The 27,052-nt window shown below is 35.0% G+C and overlaps 1 protein-coding gene across 1 annotated transcript; it reads right to left on the bottom strand.

The window, feature by feature from the left end:
- Positions 1 to 13,210: 13,210 nt before the first annotated feature.
- On the bottom strand, positions 13,211 to 21,837 carry LOC128994987 (uncharacterized). Its single transcript, XM_054419849.1, has 2 exons — positions 21,291 to 21,837; positions 13,211 to 13,303 (listed from the first exon to the last, which is right to left on the bottom strand). The coding sequence occupies exons 1-2, from the start codon at positions 21,657 to 21,659 to the stop codon at positions 13,244 to 13,246; spliced, it is 429 nt and encodes a 142-aa protein (XP_054275824.1). The 5' UTR covers positions 21,660 to 21,837; the 3' UTR covers positions 13,211 to 13,243.
- Positions 21,838 to 27,052: the final 5,215 nt, after the last annotated feature.

Below are 27,052 nucleotides of genomic sequence, written 5' to 3'. Positions count from 1 at the left end.
AAATACTCTACTCTACGAAAATGTTTAGTACACATTTTTAGCATAAAAACAAGGATTTTTCTAACTATTTATACAAAATGTAAATAACACAATTTTTAAACCCAGTTAAAAAATTCACAGTGCCATCATCGGTCATATAAGAGTGATCTATGGACATTTCTTTTGTTTATTTTTATTTTCATCAGCCTTCTGAGTCAACGACTGGGATACATTTTTTATTGAAACACAGCAATCAAACATCGCGCAATTATCTTTCTAGCATTGTGTATAAAAGACAAATGTAATGTTATACGAACTAGTATAATTTATTCCACTGCAATAAAGCTGATGAAAAATATCTCAGTAGAAGTGGTTAAAAAATTACAGTCATCTGACCGTGTATAGAAGAGGTCTCCCATGACATTTTGATAGCGGATGTGGAGTTGACGGGTGTTTCCGGTCAGCTTGATCGTTCTTTTATCCACCAATTGATGCTTTAATCTTATCAAAAAGCTTTTTGTAGACACATATTACAAAAAACCTTTATCGAACAGGTTACAACAGATACAAGTCATGTCAATGTAGAGATTTAAAAGTGCTGCATTATTGGAAACATTACCCTATCACTCGGATTGACGATCATTTCGTGATTGCATTATTATATAAATAAAACTGAGTTTTTCTTAAGTTAACAATCAATCTTAAATAAACTTACAAACTTAATTAAGTTTAGATATACAATTTTACCTATCATATACCATAAATGACATAATTCAGAATTTTCACCTAAAAGCTAAATTTACGAGATAACAAATACTACTACTAAGTAAGAATGTCGTATTCAAGAAAATGTAAAATTGTCTGAATATGTTATGTGACAACTTAAAGATTTTAATCTTATATATTACGAAAAATTTGGTTTTTCTTTTCCGAGTTCGTTTGGCTCTTCTACCCGACCGATTTTCATTACTGAGGTCTCAAATTGAAGGCATGCATGCAAAGATTTCATATCAAGCAACGGCATAAATTTACCGTATTAGTCGACCAAAAAGCATAATGTGATTCATTTTCGAATTCTTACTTCAATATAAGATGCATTTCACCAGTTATAATTATATAATCCTATATATTATTTTGGTCTAAAAACCTTCAGTAAAATACCGGCTTCCATTTAAGCTATTTGTTATTCAAATCGGACGAGTTTTAAGCAAACACAAGGTGAACAACCAACATAAAAATAATTTAAGGCTTTTCTATGATTAAAAATCAGTAGCTCCAGTATTGTTTATGTCTTTTATATGTTTTAGACTCAAAATCAGTAAATTATAGGCTTTAGTTTCAGTTATTACACGTTTGAATCAGTTAAGTTGATTAATTCTTGGATATTATATTTATTTTAACGCTGCGGAGCAGCATGGGCCCTCTAGTATAATTTAATTTAAGATTTTCTTGCTGCAAGACCTGTACAAAACGTGTAGGGCCTATTTTATAAGTAAAAACATGATCGGCAGACCAACGAACAGAAAGAATATATTTAGTGAAAGAATATTTAACTCCACGAATTGCAAATGTATTTTATTTATTACCTAAAATATGTAAATTTGATTTCATTACGTGTTAATAAAAAATGATCAGCTGCGGATAAAAATGGAGTTATCAGTTATGTTTATATAAGCGACAACATAATGCATTTATTATTTGGATAAGTGACGACACAATGCAGTTATTCTTTGGATAAGCGAGGACTTCATGCAGTTATTCATTAGATAAGAGACGACACGATGCATTTATTCTTTGGGTAAGTGACGACACGATGCAGTTATTCTTTGGATAAGTGACAACCTATGCAGTTATTCTTTGGATAAGCAATGACACGATGCAGTCATTCTTTGGATAAGCGTCGACACGATGCATTTATTCTTTGGGTAAGTGACGACACGATGCAGTTATTCTTTGGATAAGTGACGACCTATGCAGTTATTATTTGGATAAGTGACGACACGAGGCTGTTATTCTTTGGATATGCGGCGACACGATGCATTTATTCTTTGGATAAGTGACGACACGATGCAGTTATTCTTTGGATATGCGACGACACTATGAATTTTTTTTGGATAAGTGACATTTATTCTAGGTTTAATCAAATACATTATTTTAAAAAATGTACAGTTTGTAAAAGACAGTTTGCAATGGTGTTATACATTATAGTTTCCCTAAGTTACTGTAAATCATACAAATAATTAGTCTTTCAAACACTGTACAACACGTATTTAGGTTAGGCTACATCAAATATTAAAATAAATGGGTAACGCTGCACCAGCTGCTCGTATTCGTAATATCTTTGTTGCCAAATAATTTTCAAGCGTACACGGATTACGTGCTTAATAAAAGCACGCTGTTTTGTGTTGTTTGGTTGGAACACTGGTGCGCGAAAAAAGACTGTGTGACAAAGTAAAAAGTGTCCGGCAAAAGTAAGTAAATGGAGTAATTAAGCAGATTTCTGTACTATAATCAGTGCAAGGAAGCCCACTTTGTCGGGTGACTGCATGAAAAAATATATGCTGCAAATTGTATTAAATTATGCACCATTGTCATGATTATTTTCGTTTTAATTCCTTTATTGTTCTTTCCCTTTAAGAAAACATTTATAAAATTATGTCAAATATCCATAACATATTGTTTTGTCCATTAATATGTTTTATTGTTTAATAATAGTAACAAACAGCAACCGAAATTAGCGACTTTCCCTTTAAGCCAAATACCTAAAACACTTAATGACAAAATTTGTTTTTTTATTCAAACTAAATAAAATTAGAAAAAAAATACATTACAATTATAATGTGCATTTATATCCCTTTAGAAGGAAGCTTTACCCCTAATGAGAGCACGACCACTAGATTAAGTCAAAGTCACGTTTAGTTAGTGTGCAGATTAGTAAAAGATATGTTCTTTCTGAAAGAAATAATTAATTGCCAAAATAAAATTCTCTAACCTCGTTATGGTATTTTTTAGTTTTATCAAGTTAACACATTTCTACAATACAGATTAAACCAAAATTTATGTACATTGTCATTCACTATTTTATGATGAAAGCCGTTCATGTATAAAATAGTAGATATAAAACTAAACTAACGTTGGATTAAATGTGCTACAGCTTGCGTAGTCGCTCCATTTTAGTAGTGAATAAAGATAGTGTACATAATAATGACGTTGTCTTCATAGATTTGATTAAAATTGACTAAGATTTTCCGCCAAACTTACAGAAAAAAGTATTCAACGTGATCGCTTTAATTACGGCAAAGTACGTAAAGCTATGAACATATTTTGAGAGGTCATTGGCAGCACTTATAAGACTTTTTAATTATTTACGTTAGTAAAAACAAAACAAAATGGAAGGTAATGCGTGTATGAGTGAAAATATATTTCTGATAATTAATATTTTCTCTGGCTTACTCTTACGATTACTTTCCTTTGTTTCTGTTTTTATATGTGTATTGCGCTATTTATTCTACAGAGAACCTTCAAGACAAAAAGAACAAAATGGAGGTCAAAGTAAATCTAGCAATCTCTCAAGGTTTGTTCAACCAAGACACAGAAGACTAATGTGGCACTAAGGCTGTAGTAATGCGGTCCTTAATGTGACCTACTTGAGTCCCAGGGGCCTGTCTTGCCTGTGAAGGTCGTATAGTGTTGAGACACAAACAATAATTATTGATTTTGCACAGAGCAATCAGTTTGTTAAACTAACAAAACATAAAGTCAAAGGTTACTTTTATAAATATAGATAAGTGCAGGTTGTCTTTATAAAAAAAACTAAATTATCTATTAGTTTAAGGATTTCTTACACTAGAAGAGGGAGGTTGGATATAAATAAAATCCCGAGGAATTAATAATGTTTTGGACTCAAATTCAAATTCAAATTCGTTTATTCAGCTATAATAAAAAAAAAAAAATTGCATTAGCTAAGTCGAAGAAAAATATAACTCAAGGCTACACTTACAAATAACATTTACATATATGCTTACCATTTATTTACAAAAACAAATTGAGCTTATCATTTTCTATTACAGATTGAAAAAAAACTCCTTGACGCTGTAACATGAGAAGCTAATAAGATAATCTTTCAAACGTTTTCTAAACTTTGAATGGTTTGATTCCAACTTCAGGGACTGGGATAGGTTATTGTGTAGTTTAATACCATTGTAGAGTGTATGCTTTCTGACGAAGGAGGTTTTATATTTCGGAATAGGTAAATCATGTGTATTTCGCAAGGGGTATGGACAGGCTGAAGATTTATCTGAGACTAAAAATAAAGAAAAATTTTGTTTGACAAAAGTTAATGTTTGCAGGATATATAAACTGGGGAAAGTTAAAATGTTATATTTCTTGAAGTAATATCTGCAAGATTGGCGCTTGGGCAGTGAAAAAATAGTTCGCACTGCCCATTTGTGGAGTTTGAATAGAAACTTGGTGTTTCTACTCTCATGACCCCAAATTGGTACAGCATACGCTAAGTGGGGGTAGATGAGGCCATAATATGCAGAAATCAAGACTTTGTAGTTTGTTCTGTGTTTCAGGCTGCGCAACACAAATATTCCTGAGCTTATCTTTCCTGAAATGCTTTCTATATGGCTCTTGAAACTGAGACCTTTGTCTAGGGTCAATCCCAAGAACTTAACTCTGTCAGTTGGGTGAACCACTGTTTAATCTACGAAAAGGCTAAAACTGTTGTGGTGTTTGTTAGTTATGGAAAAATGTATGAGTTGGGTTTTTTGAGGGTTTATGGTTAACAAGTTGTCATCAAACCATTGTACTAAATTGTTCGCCTCAGAAAAGGCACTCAACTCTAACCAATCGATATCGCAGCCAGAAACTGAAAGGGAGGTGTCGTCGGCAAAAAGTGTAGGTTTTGCAGCTGGAGTGGATGAAGGGAGGAAATTTATAAAAAGGAGGACTTATTAAATATTTCTTTGCCCCATCATTTTTTACAAGACCTTTTTATATTAGCAGTATTGTGTCACTAAAATGCAATATATGTTACAAATCTATTCCCTGAAATATGAGATTATGCAGAATAGCTTTATACTAAAATGATAAGTTATTTTAGGTGCAATATGTGTTCAATGGTGTGTTACCTTACTCGAAACACAAAATCGTTTAAGGATACAGCAATAAATAAATTATTTATAACTAGAGTAATGTCTGGAGGGTATTACTTTATTTACTCGTCATTTTACCTATATAAATATATCCAGTGATGACGTTAATTTCCATAAAAATAACCTTTTGCCATTCAAAACTGTATGATATTACTTCTAAAAATAAGACAATATTCCAAGAAACGAAACTGGCTGTACCTACAAAGGAGTATTTTTATACAAAATATCTTGTTTTCAGTACGGTAATTTTTAAGACTGTTGATTGTAAAAAATTTAACGCTAAATATTTCAAAAAAATAGCTTTAATTGGGAATCATTTTAGTGAAAAGTGTTTAGGGACGCATATTATCATCTTCACATAATATGTCGATAAACTGATAGTAAGGAAAAAGTCTCAGTAAATTTACTTATCTGAAATCTAACTTTCGAAAAAGCTGCAATAATTTTATGTTCGATGTTTAAAGGGGATAGTAACGACTTAAAAGATTGGAGTTAATGTAGCAATTCCGTATAAAACATCTATTAGCCTACAGGTGGTAGGCGTGGACTTGGACATAGCTGCTACTTAGAGCTCACCATCGGCCAAATATGTTTAACCACGCCACTAAGATAATCTTCTTCATGATGGGATTTCACATAATAAAGTCAAACCTTGCAATAAGAATATTTTATCTCATCAGAACAAATGCAAATTATCATTTTGCAAAGAATAATTAAATAAAATACAATGTTTGAATAATAATTCATTTTTGGAGTATGATTGTTTGATAATGAGGGTTAAGAGATATTTTTCAAAATTAATAATATTTGATTTAGTGCTAAAAACAAAATACTTTTAAGGTTAATGAATCACAGGAATTGACCGATGGTAGGATAAAGACGAAAATGCTGGAGCTCTGAAAAATTGTTAATTTCTCTATTTTATTTTACCATCATTGTGAGCTCTCAGAAAAGAACTCAAAAATAATATTTTCAATGGGCAATGGGGTGGTGAACTCTTTGAAAGTTAACTTTCAAAATACGAACCACGTCCATTTGCTTGAGCTTTGGCTTTGAAATGACATCTCAATCGTGATAACCAGTAGGGTGACTGAAAAAGGGATGTTACAGACAAAACACTTGTTGTATTTGGTATATAGAATCTTACGCGTTTTATCGACAGGATTTAATAATAATATTTCAGCGCCTTTAGAATTACAATCCGGGGTTGAGTAACCCTGTAATATAGATTGATTTAGTGGAATCAGTACAAAACCCCTTTAATATCCTCACGAATTAGCAGAACTATTCCTTTTTTAAATGCTTGGTGCCTAAATACAAAAAGATATAGATTTATACAGTTTGATAATATAATGTTGAAATAACATTAATGTTTGACCCTAAAATAAATGAAGAATTCAAAATAATTGTTTGTTGTTGATTATTGTTGTTCTATCTCTAAATCAATTTAACTAAAGCAGGTGATTTATTAAAAATGTAAAGCAAGTAACCAAAGCTAAGTTAAGGCAAGTAATCCATTTGTCTAGCTATAAGTAGACTATCAACAATTTCATCTTACTACAGTTACATAACAATAAATGAGTGTTACACACATTATAAGGAAACTGTTTTTTTTTTCAATTAATAAAAAAAATTTAATGGTCCACAGCCATAAGTAGAGTAGAGTATGATAAACTATTTATTATGAATAATTTTCAAAACATAAAGTACCTTAGAAAAGGAAACTAATCTTAGTTTTCTATACAATAACGTATGGGGAACACTAGTTTGAAAAACGTAAAATTTGGGAACGTAAGGCTATAAAACATTCACTAACTATATAAAACTTATGTTAATAATGTAGAAAAGGAGATATTAAAAGTTAATTTTGGCTGTAAACAGTTCCATTGAACACTAACCGAGTTGCTGACGTCAGAACTTCAAAGGTTGTTGACAAGAAGGCGTTATGGATCAATTCGATGTCGCTTCATCTATTTATAAAGACATCATTATAAACACTTCCAGATACTATTACTTTAGGAAAACTGCTCATTTATAAAAACAGGCTGGCGTATCATTCAAACAACAAAACATTCATAAATAGAAAGTCGCAATTATAGTAGTTAAATATCGAATAAATGAAATTTTATGTTCAGACCCAAAGTTATTCTTTATTTAAAGTTATTATTTTATTCATACGGTGAATTCCGACTATTGCATTACATGGTTTAAGGTAAAAAATTTCTATTGTGTTGTGATACAATCTTTTACATTTTGTCTACCAATATAATGCCATCTTACACTTATCGTAAAGTATTTAACTGAATTCTTAGGTTTGAGGATTTTAACTTTATTTTAGACCTCAATGTGGTCAAGTGATTATTGCATAGTTTAAATGTATTTTTATATAACATTTTTGATGTTCGTGTAAAAGGGATAGAGAAAGAAAGAGAGAAAAGGGGAAAAAAGAAGACGGAGTTGGTGAGACAGGGGGAGCTGAGATATTTGATGAATCAGATACAGTGGTTTATGTAATGCAACACAAATAAACCTAAGAGTTTCTAAGCCTTACTACTTTAATAATTTTTATTGAAATGGCGACCATACAAAGTTGGTATTTTAAGCCAAGTATGGGTGTTTGATGAATTATCAATTCAAATGTCAATATAATTGCAAACCAAATCATTATGACTTCATGAACTACTAGTTGGAAATTGAAAAACGAGTTTTTAGGGAGAGGCGGAAAGCTAAGTTTACGCACACCGGTGGCCAGCCTGTAGTGTGAGACTCCTAAATTGATCAGACTACTCACTAAAAACAACCCTCTAATCTGTTAGACGCAGATACCTCCTTATAGAGCGCGTATTCCCACACTTCCACACCGCACAGGAGTACACGGACTGGACCGCAGATATCAGCTGTCTTGTATAAACTGATCAAGGACTTTCAAAATTGGCTATTGACTGGCTTAATAGAAAAACCAAAATGGAATTTTCCGGTTCAGACAGCAGAGACCTTGACTTCGAGGTCCCCAACCCTTAAAGGGTAGAGTTGATTTTTTAATTACCAACCCCTATTTGGGGGTGGGTTATGAAATAAAAAATCATGCTAAAAAGTGCGTGGAATCACGTGTAATGAAGGTTTTTTGAAAACTTACAGCCACGAACATAATAAAAGTGATGGAATGGAAAGTTCCAGTTAAATTTACATCTAACATTTCATGCCATATCCTTTTGAAGATTTGTCGTATCGAAGTCGGATTTGAGGCATTTATTTCCTTTTTTCTAAGTTCTTTAAAATGATGTGGTACTTGACAGGGGTCAATATTTAAAATAATTAAGTTACCCCCCGCAACCTCTATTTGGGGGTGGGTGGTGAATAAAAAAATACCACCAAAAAGTACTTAACATTACCCTTGTAACGTGTATCAAAGCTCGTTTGAAAGTATGCAGCAGTGCAAAAATTAACCAGGGGGACAATTATGGAACACCCGGTATTTATAAACATACTGCGTTTTACAATCAAACACTGAGGTCAAAGCAGGAATATGCGAATATGGGTCAAATACTTGGTTAAATAGTTGGTAACGTAAATAGTTGGTTAAAGGCTATGTAAACATTGCCAAGCATGATTAATAACTGGATTTTTGTGAAGACTGGTTGTGATATTAGTCGTTGATGCACTCGTGGCCTTATAACGAACTTATTACAGTGCATAAGGGTGAAAAAAACATCCTAGATAATAAAAACTACCAGTTACTATTTACCAACTTACCTTTGTACTTATATAAATTGTGTGTTATATTTTCCCGTAATAGTTCATGTTATACTTACATTTTTAATTTAATAAACTGGCCTATACATATCTCATTTAAATTGCAGTTAAATAACTAATCAATACAAAACTAATAATGTATTTGTAAAAAACTAATTCCTAGAAACTTGAGTGGGTGGTTTTAAATAATGAGGTAGAAAGGGGAAACTTGCAATAAAGAGGGTAAAACTTTATCAATTCCACAAAAGTGACACCTTGTTGACAATTTAAACTAGTCAACTTCCTTAGGAAAACGGTTTTTTGGGCTATAACTTTGCATTCTCACTGTGGGATCCGTATTTCTTTTAAGATTTAAAACCTAAATAGATTTTTCACTTAAGGTGCGATACAAACCACCAAGACAAGAAAATATACCATGGATAAAATTAATATATAGTTGGCAGGAAGAAACTCGAACCTTCAGGACAAAGTTACCATGATCTAGTGGCTAGACCATTTGCATTCCAACATAATCATAGGTAGGCCTGTAACAACATTAGAGATATGCAAAAACTGCAATGAGCTGAAATAATAATTATATAGATCTAAATATTTATAAAATATTAGATACGATGACATTTTAGCTCATCCGGTTAAATAAAAATGTATTTATTGAGACGAATCTAAAAAAAAACATCGCCACAATACCAGGACTTCAAAGAAACGTGGAAATAGCTTCTCCAAACCTTCTGTAAATGTAACAGTCTGTTATAATGTTTGTTCAATCTTCTTCCCTTTGAAAACTATTTTATCAACCGTTGAGCTGTCAATATTTAAAAAAAATGAACCGTCCCAGTTTAAAAAGTTTGGATTTTTGATATTGGCACTTCACTAAAGTCGTCAGTTTTCAAGCCGTGCACGTGCTATAAATGTTTTCGTGTATTCGTGTTTTCGTGTGTCCGTCCTGTACATATATGTGTATTATTTATTCAACCCTTGGCGCAATGCAAATGAAGAAAACTCGTGACAAAATGTGACAAGACTATAGTTTAGTGTACCACTACGCACCTGACGATGGAGTCATCTCCAAAACGGCCGTAGTGGAATATTACCCCTGATTGCGCTGACGGTAAGAACCATAGATATTATTATTACATTTTGAAGCAATGACGACCAATCAATATTGAGTACTTAAAGTCTTGCATAAGGAATTTGTGGCATTGTGATTAGCTCTAGGTAAATATATGAAATTCTTTAGTACAGTGCACTCGTAATGCTAATTGTAATTATAAGTTAGTATGGCTTCTTTACGGCGTTTTACTTCAAACAAAATTTCATAGCTCACTTCGGGACAAAGCTTTAACTACTACTACTACTTTAACTAGTTTCTTTTCTTAGAAAATATTAAAACATTCCTTGATAGTTTGTTTACAGTCAAAATGTTTTATCTAAGAACTAGTAATGTTTAAATTGATTATTATGTTAAGCCACAAAAATGTCGAATATTGTGTCTCTATTTAATATACCTGTACACCCATTTATGTTTTTAATTATTTTTAATACAAATTGTGGAATCTGAAATATGTTACTAAAAGTAACAGATTTTATATAGAAGAAGTTTAAAAAATAAAGGAATATAAATGTGAGACTGGCCGGAAGTAGAAGGAAGGCAACCGGAAGTTCTATTTCAGCTCTTTCACTAGAGTGAGGCAACTGAATAAGCTTAATCGTCTCTTATTGTTTTAGAAACGTTTTCCGAAAAAGTCCCTATTATTTACCAGAAAATTTCGATTTGCGTGGCTAGATATCCTACGTATTCTTCTACGTATTATTTTTTATGAATAAATACTTAACACTACACTTAAAACTTAATTTCTGTTCCAAAACAACAGGTATTGGAAACGGTCACATAACTAAAATTTACCAACGGTTTTAAGGGATTAGAACCAGTGTCTTCAGTAAAGAATAACTTAAGTAGCCTACTAGACGAGCCCTTCAAGAGCAATTGAAATAATAATACAAAAAATATAAAAGCATGCTCGTGCATTTTGTGAAATTTTGTATTGAGCATTAAGTTGTATTTTTAATTATCATAGTATTAAGATTTCCAAAATATTGTCGATTTTCAATGTTATAAATAAGTAAACTTAGCGTGTAATACATTTAGAAAATATTTAATAAGCAACAGGGAAAGATACTTGAGAAGTTTGTTGAGCAAATCAAGTTAACTCTTTGCCTTATTAGATCTTCTTACACCTTTCATCTTTACGTTTCACTACGTGGTATTTAAATTATATTTTGTATACACTATCGTAATATTTATTATAGATTGCTATTATTTAACATGCAGGGTTAGGCAAAAGTCTGGAACCCCCAGTTAACTTTTTAACGGCAGTAGGAAACCCAAACTTGGCACATATTTACAACCTAAGAAATTGCTCTTTTTGATCAAAGTTAAAACTATGCCCCAAATTTTTTAATGTAAACACCTATGACCCCAATTTTAAAGGGTTTATCATGAGAAATTGAATGGCGCAAACCAGAGGTCAATATCCCACCCTTAATGAAAATGGCAGCCATTTTAATTATTTAAGATGAGCAAGCAAGATAAAGTCTGGAAACTCCCAGTTAACTTCAATAATTTTATATTTTAATACTGACCAAAAGGTGAATTCATTTTTTTATGTGCTGGGGCAAAGTTGTAACTTTGATGAAAAAGTGCAATTTCTTATTGTAAATATGTGCCGAGTGTGGTTTTCCTACTGCAATGCGTTAAAAAGTAAACTGGGGGGTTCCAGACGCCTAACCCTGTATAATACAGGTAACGTATTTAGTAAAATAGTTGTTAAAAATCGTCAACAAGGTAAACAAAAATCTTATCAAATACTGAATATGATGCTATAGATAGTTTTATAAGGCGTACTGTATACAAATTATTATCAAGACTATAAGATGGCGCCGCTCATAATTCACTCATCCTTCACTCATATTTGGGTTAAAATACGCACATAGTGGCGTCCCTATCTTAAAATAATTGATAATAATTTATATTAATATTTCCATCAGAAACCACTGTCCACCACTAAGTACCTTGTTTTAAAGTCAAGCACAAGATACTTCAATGGTGTTGCATTTTATCGTGAAGACGTTTTGAATATATCGTATCATTGCCCTAACGTTTTCTGTAAAAAAATTCATTAATATTTTATTCTTTTTACATACTGTTAATTGTCCCAGAAGCACACGCACCGATACACTCACTCCCAAACTCCTGATCTTCTTTCTCCGGTGGCCCGTGGTGATCTCCTCGATGTTTTCCTTCAGATCCTCCAGCTCCAAGAGTCGTCACCCCTCCATCTTCTTCATTAGCCCTTCTCATTGGCTGATTACCGATAGGGTGTGTGGCTTATAGGTTAACGGTGTTTCTTGGAAGTCAGCCCTACCAGTCATCGCCTAGCTCACATCAGCTGGGAAAGGAATTTGTAAATCGATGCTCATGCTACTGTTCAACTCTGTTCACACCAACTGGTCGACTAAGTGTAATGTGAACAGAGTGTCTGCATAGATGAGCACCGTGGGTACGGGGTTAATCCCCTTTCTTACAGTTTATAAGATGAGAATACGATACCGAATATCATTTCACGGTAGTTCTTATGCCAAAGTTGCGAATTATCCAATATTTACATTGACGAGCTATATACAGACTTTTTAATACACTTAAAAGTAAATTAATCTCTTAAACTAATATTTTAGACCCTTATATGCAAACGTGTATTTTACATTATCACAGCAAAATACAAAAGCTTTGAAATAATGAGGTAGTTGAATGTATGAATTGTTTGTTTGGCGATGAGTAAAGCTTTGTTTAAGACAATAAATTTATACTAAAGAAGACATCGCGTCTATTAACTCGTTAAGGAAACTGTATTTTACAGTAAATATTACCGTTTGTATAGGTAAATTATTATCTCTTAAAAAACTGACCACAATCTTATTGTGGTTAAACCTAACTGTAATGTATTTTTAGTTAATGTTTGTTGGTAATAATTTCCAAAGTCCTTTGAGAAAGGGATATTCATAAATACAAGATAGGCTCTACACCCACTTAAATGTTTATTATGCCTTTAGTTTGCAAAATACTGCCCTAATCTAAGAAAGCTAATTCAAATTCAAATATATTTATTTGTGATAATACAAAATCTTGGCCTCGCCAAGTTTACAAAACTTGTCGGCAAGGTCCAATTGTGATGATGAGCAATGTATATTTATTAAGCAATGTATATTTATTAAATTCAGTCTAAGGGAACAATAATAAGTCAAAATAAATCTTTTATTAATTTTCAAAATTTATTGAAAGTTGTATAAACATTTTATCAGCTGACACGCGCTCGTCTCGAGGAAGTGTACTTCCTGTGACGATGTCCCCCACTGTCCTGCAAACCCACAACCAATGAGAGCTTTCCTTTTCAAGGATACTCCATATATGGTAAATACAATTAATAAGTAACAGTAGAGGGGATAACTGTCACAGAACTCTTTTTATAATTTTTAGACAATCATTCCATCATCAACTTTCGAACTAGTAAGTAATTCCTCCCCCTCTAGTCTCTCTCTCACTTTCTGGTTCACTTAGGTATTCTCTATCATGTAGTATTTCTATGTTAGTATTTAAGATTCTGGAAATTAAATAATAATTAATCCTTTTAGAGATGAACTTGCGTATCTAATTTAAGCATATGAACTTACTTGAGTGTAAATTTCTTGATTCAATTTAAAATGTAAAATTAAACTTGTGTGAAACTTTAACGTTTTATTTCTTCTTTGGTTTTATCCTATTAACTTAGTTAACCATGCTGGTCAGGCATAACAATTGGTGTCAGAAGTGGTGGATTAGTATTTGATTTCCAGATATCAAAGCAGTATTATTAAGCAATGTTCTTTGGTCTTTTATATTAAATTAAGTATTATGATTGTCAATGAGTGTTAGTCAGTCTGTATCGAGAAATTTGTTAAGAACAGGGGTTCCCCCTACACTCTTGGTGCATTTAGAGTCAGTTCAAAGGGAGTATTTTTATAAGTACATTGGACAGGACGTAAAAATTGACCTTTGGGTGGGAGTAAAATTACCTTCGGGATTTTATTATTGGGTGTTAACTTTGGATGGTATAATTGCTAATAGCCGTTGGGTAAGATCAAGCTTTGGTTGTACCCGTAAAAAGGTAGATGTAAGGAAAATTTCTGGAAAGGTGTTGATAAGATCCAAGGCTGATTCGGTTTGGTCATATTGTAAGGGTAATGCCGCGTGGGTTGCCCAGGTTTACAGGCGACAGGTAGTAAGTTGCTAAGCTGGGGAACAAAAGCTCAAAAAGTGAATCAAAAACTTTTATGGAAAAGAGGTCGTTTGGTCGGCCGCCGAATTCGGGGTTAGGAACAACGAGCGTAACCGAGATTAAATCAGAACTTTTTACAAAGATCGGAACTAGATCGGCTGTTATTACGGCACACTACGAGCATATCCAGCCGACAGGGAGTAATGCCTCAGGTGGGAATGTAAAGTCCGTTACTTTTTCAGGGCTTGATTTTGAATCTAAAGACGAAGTGATATATGACGTGCCGAAGCAAATAACAAAATTGTAGTCAATGTCGGACAACTTCCTGGACGAATTTCTCGGCATAGTACAAGAGGTAGAGTCGACACCTTTTGAGAATTTGCCTAATGTAAGTGACGTTATTTCTAGGGTAGTTGCGGAACTAGTATCTGAGGAGGATTTACTCCAAATAGCATCCCTTTTGGGGGACATAGACTTGGATTGTCTTAGGGTTTATTTGTATGAAGATGTTCTAATGTTAGTTACTGGCATTCCGGGATTCTGGGAAATAATACGGGAATACGTAAAGACGATTTTAATATTTGAACGTTTTCTAGGATTATAATCTGCATGACGGTGATAAGGATTTAATGGGTTCATGGGTTTCTGAGTTTTGGGTAGCTCTTGCCATTATTCATATTTGCATATTTTTGTTAATTTTCTTTTGTACAAGATCAAAATAAGAGCTTATTTCAATGTCTGATCCAATCTATTATTTGCCTATTCAAAATCCGGACCTGATTCTAGAAGGTTGTGAGTCCTTACTTCGATCCTTAGTACAACGTATCATCGAAAAATACATAAACGGTGGGCGAACCAATTATACGAATGAAACTAATGTATCACGTGTAAAAGTCACACAGATCGTGATAGATTTCTTAGACTAGTCGTGTCAGATGGGACTGTGTTGTAATCTTGTTTGTTTTGTCGGTGGTCTAGTCATAGCCATTATATTAGTTATCTGGTTTATAGTGGGCTTGGGTTGTTATCGCTGTGCGTTGTCCTGTTATCTCGGAGACCGTATTTTTATCAGTGACGAGACGACTACCAGTGCACCGCGTTACTAAATACTTGTACAGATTAGTATTTTCCGTAAGAGAAAGATGGTACGAACACCCCCGCCGTTACCACTTCCACCAGGAAGGGGCAACAATCAGCAAGCGAATGAGGAGGACAATGCAAACCAATTAGGGCAACCGTTAGCTCAGGCAGCACATCAAGCCGCTGCACCGGCAGTAGCACCACTGGTGCCGGCAAGACTATACGATCTGTCGGTAGCGAACCTTATCGAAGTATTTAGGGGTGATGGAACAGGCCCTACCGTGAAAGAATTTTTCCGTTTGTTTGAGAGCGCGTCCGCCACAGGGCGATGGGCGAAGGAGGATATGGTGAGGATTTTACAGCTTAAAGTTAAGGGTTCTGCCTCCACATTTTTGTCCACATTGTTAGACCGGTATGGGGCCGAGGTTGAGTATGAAGTCCTTAAAAGGGAAATTGTTGAACGGTTTACAGGGAAGCATACCCAACACTATCATTACTCCAACCTTACTAACGCAGTTCAGATGAAAAATGAAAGTGTCGAGGCTTTCGCTGATAGGATTAGGCGGTTGGGCACACTAACTATAACACCGAGGGAGGACATGGCGGAACAGCGTATTGTGAGGGAGGAGGCTGAGAAACGAATGTTGCATGCTTTTCTGCATGGGTTGACTGGGGTTACGGGACAGGTAACTCGTCACAAATTCCCTGAGCGATGGGAAGAAGCGGTTCAATACGCAGTCATGGTGGCCGCGGATGAAAGAAGCCACCCTTCGCGCGACCCGAGACCAGTGTTTTCAACCCTGGCAACATGTTTCAATTGCAAGCGACCAGGTCATATGGCTCGTGACTGTAGGGCTCCCAGACAGGGTAATACTGCTGATGGAGGTAGATATGACAGGAGTACGAACTATGGGCCAGGTCAGAGTTTTCGGGGGCGTGGCCAGTATTCTCATACGGGTCCATCACAAGGACAGGGCGGTAACAGAGGACGAACTTATGGTTCTGTGTCTCACAATGTAGGTAGAGGGCGTGAAGGGGTCAATGAGGGTTTGGTTTCTAGACGTCCGTTATCGGAGGTTGAATGCTTTAATTGCAAAGAAAAAGGGCATTTTGCCAATCGCTGCACTAAGCCGAGAACTAATTCGGAAAACAGGCGCGGTCCGATAGCCTAAAATGGCGTCCAACTGTCGGACCAGCGAACAACGATATAATAGTACCTAGTATCCTCTCCACCACCAGTGGGGACCTGACTGTAGTAGGGGAAATTGATGGTAAAAAGGTAACATTATTAATCGATACTGGGGCTGTGATGTCGTTGTTAAAAGAGGGCGTCAGTACATTACCAATCCTGCCGTGTAACGACATAGCTAAAGGGGTCACAGGGAGTAGTCTAAATATAATAGGAATTCAAAAGATGGTTATTAACATGGGGGATAGGTTCTTTCCAATTGTGTTTAGAGTTTGTATTATGGAGATTCCTTATGGAGGTATTTTAGGATTAGACATTTTAAGACAAATTGGCGCAGTTATAGACCTTAAGAAAGACTGTATCACTTTCGGGGACGAACGGTGTGAAGAGGATGACGTGATGGTGCGGGAGGACGTCGCGAACCCTCCCCTGCCAGATGGAGTCGTGTGGCAAGTGGTAGTACCGGAGAGGTTGAGTTTGGACCCGGAAAGTGAGTTTCAGATTAGGGCCGTATTAAAGCCTTTTGCGAGCAGCCGTGGAGCTGTAATTCCGGACATGGTATATGTTCAGCCGATTGAAAGTGATGTTTCAGGAATACAGGGCGCGCATGTGGTTAGTAAAGTTATAGAGAAACAAGGTGTTAAAGGCAATGTCATGACGTATTGTGTAGCTATACATATGTTGAATTCCAGTAAGGAAGTATTAGCGCTAGAGAAGGGGACGCAAGTGGCCATAGCAACCCCGGTGGAAAACTTGGAGGGTTTTTCAAATATTTGTACAGTTAGGGAGCAGGGATGGAGCAGAGAGCTCATCCTTCCCAGCCGAAATACGAATTACCACGAGGTAGGCGTCGACGCTTCAGCACGGGAGCTCGGTCCGACCTCGCAATGGGCTGTAACCGGACGTATTCAGGAGTCCGTGGATAACTCCGAGATCGAAAGGTCAAATGCTCTAGTTGCAGTTTTAGGTAAGGGTGTAATTGATGTAGACGAACTTATTGAAAGAAAAGTGGCGCATTTGGAAGGGAAGGAAAAAGAGGTAATTAAGTCTGTTTTGTGCGAATTTAAAGATATATTCTATGACGGTAAGAGGGCTCTAGGATGTACTAGCAAAATCGAACACAATATCTATACAGGTGACGCTCCACCAATAAGGAGGCGACCGTATCGACTACCCCATGTACAGAAAGAAATTGTTAGGGAACAAATCCAAGACATGTTAGATAAGGACATAATTGAACCAAGCGATAGTGCTTGGAGTTTTCCAATTGTTTTGTGCCTCAAGAAGCGTCCAGTCGATGCTGGGCCTGATTATAAACCTAAATTTAGGCTATGTGTAGATTATCGTGGTCTTAATTCCATTTCTCGCATGGATAGATATCCATTACCTAACATTCAAACCACACTGGATTCCCTTGGCAGCTGTAAATACTTTTCCGTGTGTGACTTAATGAGCGGGTATTGGCAGATAAAGGTGGCAAAAGAGGATAGACCCAAGACCGCATTCGTGACAGAGGAGGGACTTTACCAGTTTAAGCGGTTACCGTTTGGATTAAGTACAGCCCCTCTAACTTTTCAACGAGTTATGGACTCGGTATTAACAGGCCTAAAAGGTGTAGGTGCTCTCGTGTACCTCGATGATGTGCTAATTTATGGGCGAACCATTGAGGAGCATGCCAGTAGATTGAGGGAAGTATTTAATCGGTTGAGGGAGGCGAACTTGGTTTGCCAACCAGAGAAATGCGTATTTGCTCATAAGGAGGTACATTACTTGGGTCATGTTATCGGTTCCGATGGAGTGAGACCGGAAGCAGATAAGATTAGCGCCGTAGTGAACTATCCCGTTCCGCGCAACGTCAAGGACGTACGCTCATTTATAGGACTTTGTTCATTTTACAGACGCTTTGTTGGGGGATTTTCCAAATTAGCTAAACCACTAACTGATTTAACGCGTAAAGATAAAAAGTTTGAGTGGGGTGATCAGCAGCAAGAGGCTTTCCAGTCCTTAAAGCAGGCACTCACCACACCACCAGTTTTAGCGTTTCCACAATTTGATAAGCCATTTCTGGTTACAAGCGATGCAAGCTTGTATTGTATTGGCGGCATATTGAGTCAACAATATGAGGATGGAGAGAGGCCAGTGGCCTACTATTCTAAATCTATTTCCAAATCTGAACAAAATTATGGCGCAACTGAAGGGGAATTGCTTGCCGTGGTAATATTAACTAAGGTGTGGCGATGTTATCTTTACGGTAACAAGTTCACCTTAAGAACCGATTGTGCCGCAATAAAATGGATATTTTCGTTAAAGGACCCGAACAGTAGGCTTACTCGATGGGCTTTGAAACTATCCGAGTTTGACTTCGAAATTGAGCACAGGAAGGGTAACCTTAATCAGGCAGCTGATGCACTATCACGGATCAGAACTATCTGTAGACCTATATGGTCACGGGATGCTGTCCTGCAGGGACAGGGGACGGATATGTTTTGCAGGGAGGTCTCAAAGCAAATTAAAACTGGGGAAGAGAACAACTTTATCCATGACCTGGATGGGTTATTGTATCAAAAGTCCGATACCGGAAACCGACTTGTTGTACCGAGGGGAATGATAGCAAAAGTATTAGAGACACACCATGATTGTGTGTTTAGTGGTCACCAAGGTATCAAACGCACCCTAGATACAGTCAAAGCACGATATTATTGGCCAACCATAAACAAGGACGTCACAGAGTATGTTAGTCAGTGTCATTCATGTAACTTACGGAAACCTGGCAGGCGTTATACCGCACCCATGGGTATTTTTGATACTGTTAGAGTACCGATGCAATTAGTTAGTATGGACATTGTTGGTCCACTTGTTGTGTCAAAATCAGGAAATCGGTATCTTTTATCTTTCATTGATTCTGCAACCCGTTGGGTAGAGGCCATAGCTATTTCGGATCAAACTGCAGAAACTGTAGCAAAAGCGTTTGTCACGAATATAATTGCTCATTTAGGGGTTCCAAAGTACCTATTAACTGATTGTGGATCTAATTTTCTTTCAAAATTGTTTAAAGAGGTATGTAAGTTATTGAAAATTTCTAAATTACAGACTACCGTGATGCATCCGATGAGTAACGGGTTATGTGAGCGTCAGCATCAAACCATAGCTGCCATGGTGTCTCATTATGTAAATAAAGATAGTAGAAACTGGGACACATTTATTCCTTACGTACTCATGGCACTGAGGAATGCCAAACATCCGGTGACAAAGAACACGCCATTTTATCTTATGTATGGTCGTGAGATGCGACTACCAGCTGACGACGACTACGATTTCTCAGGTGACAAGGGAACTCCAGTGGAGGAATTAGCTGATAAAATTCGGGAGGCTAACGATCTAGCTGCAAAATATACTGAAGAGGCGCGGCTAAGAAACAAAGAGCACTATGACAAAAATACTCGGTTGATAACATTTACTGTAGGCGACTTTGTTTATGTTTATCATCCCGACATCAAAAAGGGCCCACAGTCTAAGTTCAAACGCTATTGGTCAGGACCTCACGAGGTGGTTGGACAGTTAAGTGAATTAGTTTACAAAATAGACATAAATGGACGGACAGTAAATCTACATGTTAATAGGTTAAAGAAGTGTCGGAACACTCAGCTGACCGATAAGGCACGCGCCGTGGCTGATAACGAGGTGGTACAGGCCACAGCTGTTCCAGCTGAGATAAGCGACGACGTCACGGGTGATGACGCGCCAGAGGCCGATGGTGTCGTACCCGGGGAGTTAAATTGGGTTGATGGACCGATTGTAGTAGAGGACAACCTCATTGATGACGTTGTCCATGAAATTGAACCGGTCGAATTTGAATCGGATGACAGCATGTACGAACCCCCGGATGATCACCGTGATGTTGATTGGGAACCACCCGTGGAACCTGTATTACCACCAGATGAGTTAGGAGGTCCCGCATATAACACAAGAGCGCGCGCTAGGCAATAGTCATAACAATAAACTATTAGGAAGTTTAAGTTGACAAAATTACTATTATATGTGTAATCTGGTCCGAGATATGACGACATAGTGGTAGAGAGGGTAATTATGTAGAGGAATGAATTATGAGGTCTCCTAAGAATTATGTCTCATATTAGTAAACATTAAATATATATATATATATATATACTTTACTTTCCAGATATTTTTCAATATTATATATTAAAATTAGACACTCAACTGTATATATATTAGAAATGTATTAATAGTGTTCACAATTGTTTGACCATAACATATCGATTTTATTGTATGATTTTGTGTTAGAAGAATGATGAGTTTTGTGCAATGATAATGGGACATTTTGAACCAACCATATTAGCGTGGGTAATAAGTTACCTTGTTTAGCGTATTTTGAAACATTTAACGTTTGTGTACAGGACATTACTCGATTATAAGTATTTTTTTAAATTCTTACTATTAGCTGTAGACATCTTAATTTTACTCGTGTGTAGTGTGAACAAAGACCATTGCTTATAATATTAATTAGATAAATAAATGTAAGGTGAACACAGAGGTGGAGGGCAGTTAAAAATGGGAGAGAATTACTGAAAAATGATCATTCTTTACCATGAGTATCGAGTATGGAAATACTCACTCTATTCAGTTTACTTATGAAAATAACTTGCCTTTTTTTTACGTGATACTGAGTGTAAAGTCTAGTCAAATGGATGTAAATATATGCTCTGTTGGAGTCATGTGACCACAAATATGCCTCGCACATGGTCACATACCATTTCTTCATAAAGACATTATATTATGAATGTTTGAGTTAAAGGCACATACCTGGTGGTTCACAACTGGGGACAGCATGAGTGGCTTGGGCTCCGTGGGTGTTGCGCAGGTAGATCTGCTTCTGGTGGAGAATCTGGCAGTGTCACGTAGTCGTACTCCTGCGGTGGCTCTGAGGACGGAGGAGGCCGTCGGGGCGGGCTTGGAGCAGCTGATGAGCGTGCTGGAAATGGAACGCGCACGAACCTTGGAGCATGAGGAGCCCCAGCAGAAGTTGGTGCTGACCGCGGCCGACCACGGCCTATTCCAGGGATGGGCACCACCGGAAACGCTGAAGATGGAGCATTGCAGCGGATTACCGAGAGAGGGAGATACCCAGCTGCACCCGGAGGACTTGAGTTGGCTCTGGTTCCAGCTGCACATGGAGGACTTGGGTTTGCTCTGATTCCCAGTGGATAGATGTATCGACGGACAGCCAAAGTCTCAGTGTCTAGTGATATGACTACGTGTACCCACTCCGGCTCAGTGTTCGGAGGTACGCGGGTGTAGCAATCTACGCCAAGCTCTACAAGAGGCATGATGACAGTCAAACACGGGCAAGGACTAGGAGCAACTGAGGACAAGTAGTGCTGGTTAGGGAGTGACTTGCGGAGGCGTTAGGAAGAGGGTTTGATAAGGCACCCACACTCGCTCAAAACCATGAGATACTCTAGTGCCTAACTGAAAATTCAAATATATATATGCGTTGATATTTATATATTTTGATTTTGTTATTTTAGTATTCATGAAATAGGGTTGCTGATGTACTTTGTATACGAAATAAAAAGGGTGTACCCTTATGTTACTATATTAATGTGGTAGATGTAATATGTATGGACATGAAACCATTTTGTACGCACTTTATTAATTGCCAATGATTAACCTTAATTTTAAACTTTTTGCTTTTGAAAATATATTAATATGTATATATATATATATATACAAATAAATTTAATGTAATTGAAAATGTAAATAAACAAAATGTATCAATTATATTCTAAGATTTTATGCGTGAAATTTGGTATTTAGCATACAGTATATTAATTGTTGACTTTACTAGAATATAATCATGTTCTTGTAAAGCCTAGGCATCTTGCTTATTGCAGTATTGAGTCATTAATTAATTGTTGCTTATTTTGTGATGTAGCTAATATTAATTGTGTTGAAATAAATTACTTCATTAGACAGAGACTTGAGGGGACCGCCGGAAGGAGGTCGCTATCCAACTACTGATAACAACCCACTCGCGATAGACTGCGACCGACAGCTAATATACAACTGGTATTATACATCACCATACTAACAGGCTGTTATTGGAATTTAAAGTCTTGAAAATCAAACCCAAAGGGTATGATTTTCTCTTGCGGTGGTGCGAATGTGATGATGAGCAATGTATATTTATTAAGCAATGTATATTTATTAAATTCAGTCTAAGGGAACAATAATAAGTCAAAATAAATCTTTTATTAATTTTCAAAATTTATTGAAAGTTGTATAAACATTTTATCAGCTGACACGCGCTCATCTCGAGGAAGTGTACTTCCTGTGACGATGTCCCCCACTGTCCTGCAAACCCACAACCAATGAGAGCTTTCCTTTTCAAGGATACTCCATATATGGTAAATACAATTAATAAGTAACAGTAGAGGGGATAACTGTCACAGAACTCTTTTTATAATTTTTAGACAATCATTCCATCATCAACTTTCGAACTAGTAAGTAATTCCTCCCCCTCTAGTCTCTCTCTCACTTTCTGGTTCACTTAGGTATTCTCTATCATGTAGTATTTCTATGTTAGTATTTAAGATTCTGGAAATTAAATAATAATTAATCCTTTTAGAGATGAACTTGCGTATCTAATTTAAGCATATGAACTTACTTGAGTGTAAATTTCTTGATTCAATTTAAAATGTAAAATTAAACTTGTGTGAAACTTTAACGTTTTATTTCTTCTTTGGTTTTATCCTATTAACTTAGTTAACCATGCTGGTCAGGCATAACACAATTGATTCACAAAAATTTAACAAAAAAAAATTATTTTTTTTTCTTTTTTCTTTTTAACAAATATAAATATTTCTAGCTACTAATTCCATTGCGGTTTGTGCAGGCACCTATCTAAGTTACTAAATACTTTTAAATCACCATATTGAACTAATAAATTAAAAACAACAGTTAGTTGCTTCTTATTAATCCTCGAAATGTGTCACCAATTTATTGATTCAACCCATCTTATTGATAGGGGAGCGAGCTGGTCAAGTGGTTAGAGCGCGGGACTTCAGTCCAAGAAGTCCCGGGTTCAAATCCCACCAAATCACCAATGGATTTTATCCGAGTGATAATGCCGCAACCCCTATGTCTAGCCTGAAGTAAGGTGACAAACAATCCAAGGCTCGTGCCTAGCGTCCTAGGACAAAATCTTATTGATTAACCTAGTTGTTTTACAAAGCAAGTCCACTATCTTATATATATTAACCAGTTAATATAACAATGGTATTAAGACGCAATGGTAGAATAGCTCATCTGTTCAAACGGATGTTCCAATTATAAAGCTCAAAAATAATACTCACCAATTAATTCTACTAACGAGACATTCCGTTAAAAACTCTTTACAGTTTTGCAGTTTGTTACTGATATTTTTCGTTTGAAGATTGCCTGATACATGTATGCATTTGGAAGGGCTGCTTTTCTGCTTATTATGTAATTTACAATTAATTGTATTTAAATACAAATGAAAATAAGTGGGGAATATTTTAGTACAAGTATAATTTGTTGAACAAACAGTGATCGCAATAATGTTTTCTTAAACTTAAAGTAATTTTTACTTGATCGCTTCTAGTAAAGTATTTAGACCTGTAAATGTAAACTAAACTCTTTATATGATTGTGTAATCGAAGAGTTCATGCATGATAAAAGAAATCTTTTTTTAGTGTAAGGGTAGCTTTACAGAAGATATTTCAAATAAAGTCGTCATATTAATAACATTCGGGACACTTCCATTGTCACCTTGATAATTGAAAAGCGTTGGCTGTTTCTATGAAAAGCTTTTGTTGAGTTGACGTCCTTATTTAATCCTTCTGAAATGTTTTATTAATCAAGACGGTTGAACTGAACAGCTATAGTTAAAACAAATACCTCTTATAGCACTAGTAATTTTTTTATCTCCAACAATTTTACAAAGCATCGTTAGTCAGTTTAAAGCATCTTAAACTTTGCAAAATTTGGTCATTTAAGCAAAAATTATAAATTACACACAACAATTAATTGTTAAATTGTTGTAGCTCATAGCTTATCTATAATAGTGTAAGCTACTAGTTTCTATAGTGAAAGCTATTTGTGCTTTTAGTAGTTAATCCATACATCCCTAACTTTTGAAAAATCACAAAATAAAACCACAATATAGTTAGTAAATACTTGGATATTAATTATCATCATTTAACAGCCTAAACTTGCATATTTAAATACAGAAAATGTTTATGGATTGATTCACTTATATCTACTAATAAATTTCCTATCCATTAAATGTGTCTGTTTAAAATACCTAATAGTCGGGGAAAGTAATCTTTATCTTCAAAAGAAGGCCTCACTTGTGAACATGAGTGATTTTAAGATCAAATAATGGTGTGAAATATGTAAGTACTAATGTTAAACGCTAATCTGATAAATAAAGAACAGCTTACAAGAAAAGATAAAAATGACCCATTCACTCCACAGTTATTATATAGAAATATTAATACATTAATGAAAACTATATAACAAACATATACAAACAAAATACGTAGGTAAAAAGATACACAGTATGTTTTTATCATGTGGTACAAATTTTAACTGACGAATAAAACAAAAAACCCTGCATAGTTTTTATCATAGTAGTATTCATTTTTCAAAGATTTCCTTTGATGAAACAATTTAATAAACTCAAAGAAAAATTATTTCGTCACTTTATTTTCCCTATTATACATCATTTTATAAATTGTCGGTTAGTCATATTCGATATAATATTAAATTACTTTACGTTATTGTAGGTGATGTGAAGGTAAGAGATGAAGTTAAACAGCTGACAGGTGTCAGGAGATATCAGCTGACAACTGTAGGTAAACCACCTGTGGATGTTTCCCTCCAAAATATGCTATCAACGACAATTTATTTTCTATGTAAAAAACATTAACATCAATTTATAAAAGCGAGTAAAGAATACATACTATCATTATGTGTATGTATTACTAATGTGCGCACATTTTCATAATATTAAACAATTATATTGCTCATTTTAATCAGAGCTAAATAACTTTTCTGACTTATTATTGTTTTATGGCAAAGTAAAATCATTATTGCATCCAATTGGTTCATAAATGTGAGCGGAAAATTCCGCTAACTTATGAGAAAACTAAAAGAAATGTTTCATTTTTCACTCCAGATCCGTATTTATTTATATGGGTGTTAAAATTTAAATTTATATTCAGTACTAATTAATTTAAGTGCAATGATTATAAAAACTCTTAGGAATATTTTAACAGGATTTGAGATTATGAGAAAGAAGCATATTTAACTTACCACATGTTGGTGATACAAATCATAAATTTATAGTTTAGTAATTAAAATACAGAAATATTGTTTAAACACCAATTTATTATTGACCTTTGAAATACGTATTTTTTAATTTATATAGAATTATATTCTATAATCTAGCTATTGTATAAAAGGATAAGATTATAGAGTAAAGAAATTTAAGGCATTTGCACATACAATGAACTAACATTTCTTAAATAAATTTTAACAAAAAACTTCCTCGATTAATCCCAAGGATGTTTTAACTGTTGGTACAGGGTAAATGGTTAACACAGTTACCCAGTAAATAGAGACAAAATATCAACAGCTGAGAGGGAATTGTAAAATTCAATTACAGTTAAATTAGATCAACAGATACTACTGATGTGAATGTTGTTTCTGTTTCAGATTGTACACTGTTGTTTATGTTGTGCTATTAAATAGCCTAGAATCTCCAAATAAATCAAATTGTATTGGTTTATTTTATCTTATTTACTTGTATTTTAGTCTAACAGTTTAGTTTTGTAGTAAGTACTACAGTTGAATTTATAATAATTACTATTTTTTAAATGAATTTTTGTTTTGAATTTTTGTGTTCTTGATGTGTTAAATGTATATATTTATATTAGATTAAGAAATTTCATTGTATTTTTATTTATTTATATTTAAGTTTGTCAGGTTAAGTGTAAGAGAGGGCCATGTGGCCCTAACTTCGCCTGGCAAAATAAAGAATTTTTCATTTCATTTAATTTCATGAATTGAATTGATATATCTGGTCCAAAAGTGCCATTTCGTGCTATTCTTAGAACTTAAAATGTTGTTTGAAATGAAATGAAAAATTATTTATTTTACCAGGCAAAGTTAAGGCCACATGACCCTTTCTTACACTTAAACTGTACAGAACCTGTTCACTGTTGTTCTGTTTAACAAGGACTCAAATGATAAACAATGATATGACGTACTTGTTATTCGGGTGTTTTTTGGTTAAGTTGACCAACCAAAATATATCTCTAATGTGAATTTTGTTACGCGGTTTTTTATGGCTCGATCCATATAATATCAGTCATTAAACTACCTCAATAATCCAACACATTGTCATGCACCGTCTCTTTACTGGGTGAACACGGTAAATATTCTCTGACCTCAGCCTATGTTTAAGTGTAGTTCATAAAATATACCTTCAGTATAAAGAATTTAAAAACTGAAATACATAAAAAATTTAGAAAAACACA

The sequence above is a fragment of the Macrosteles quadrilineatus genome, unplaced genomic scaffold (genome assembly GCF_028750875.1).
Source record: "Macrosteles quadrilineatus isolate MER2022 unplaced genomic scaffold, UCM_ALF_1.0 Scaffold_5__1_contigs__length_97177068, whole genome shotgun sequence".
NCBI lineage: Eukaryota > Metazoa > Arthropoda > Insecta > Hemiptera > Cicadellidae > Macrosteles > Macrosteles quadrilineatus.
Note: the sequence above shows the minus strand (reverse complement) of the source record. Positions and strands in the feature narration are given on the sequence as shown.

Coding starts and splice junctions, on each gene's coding strand:
- LOC128994987 (XM_054419849.1), bottom strand. CDS start 21,659: ATGTGCAGCTGGAACCAGAGCCAACTCAAGTCCTCCGGGTGCAGCTGG. Junction 13,304..21,290: donor CCCCAGTTGTGAACCACCAG/GTATGTGCCTTT, acceptor GTGGGTTTGCAG/GACAGTGGGGGACATCGTCA.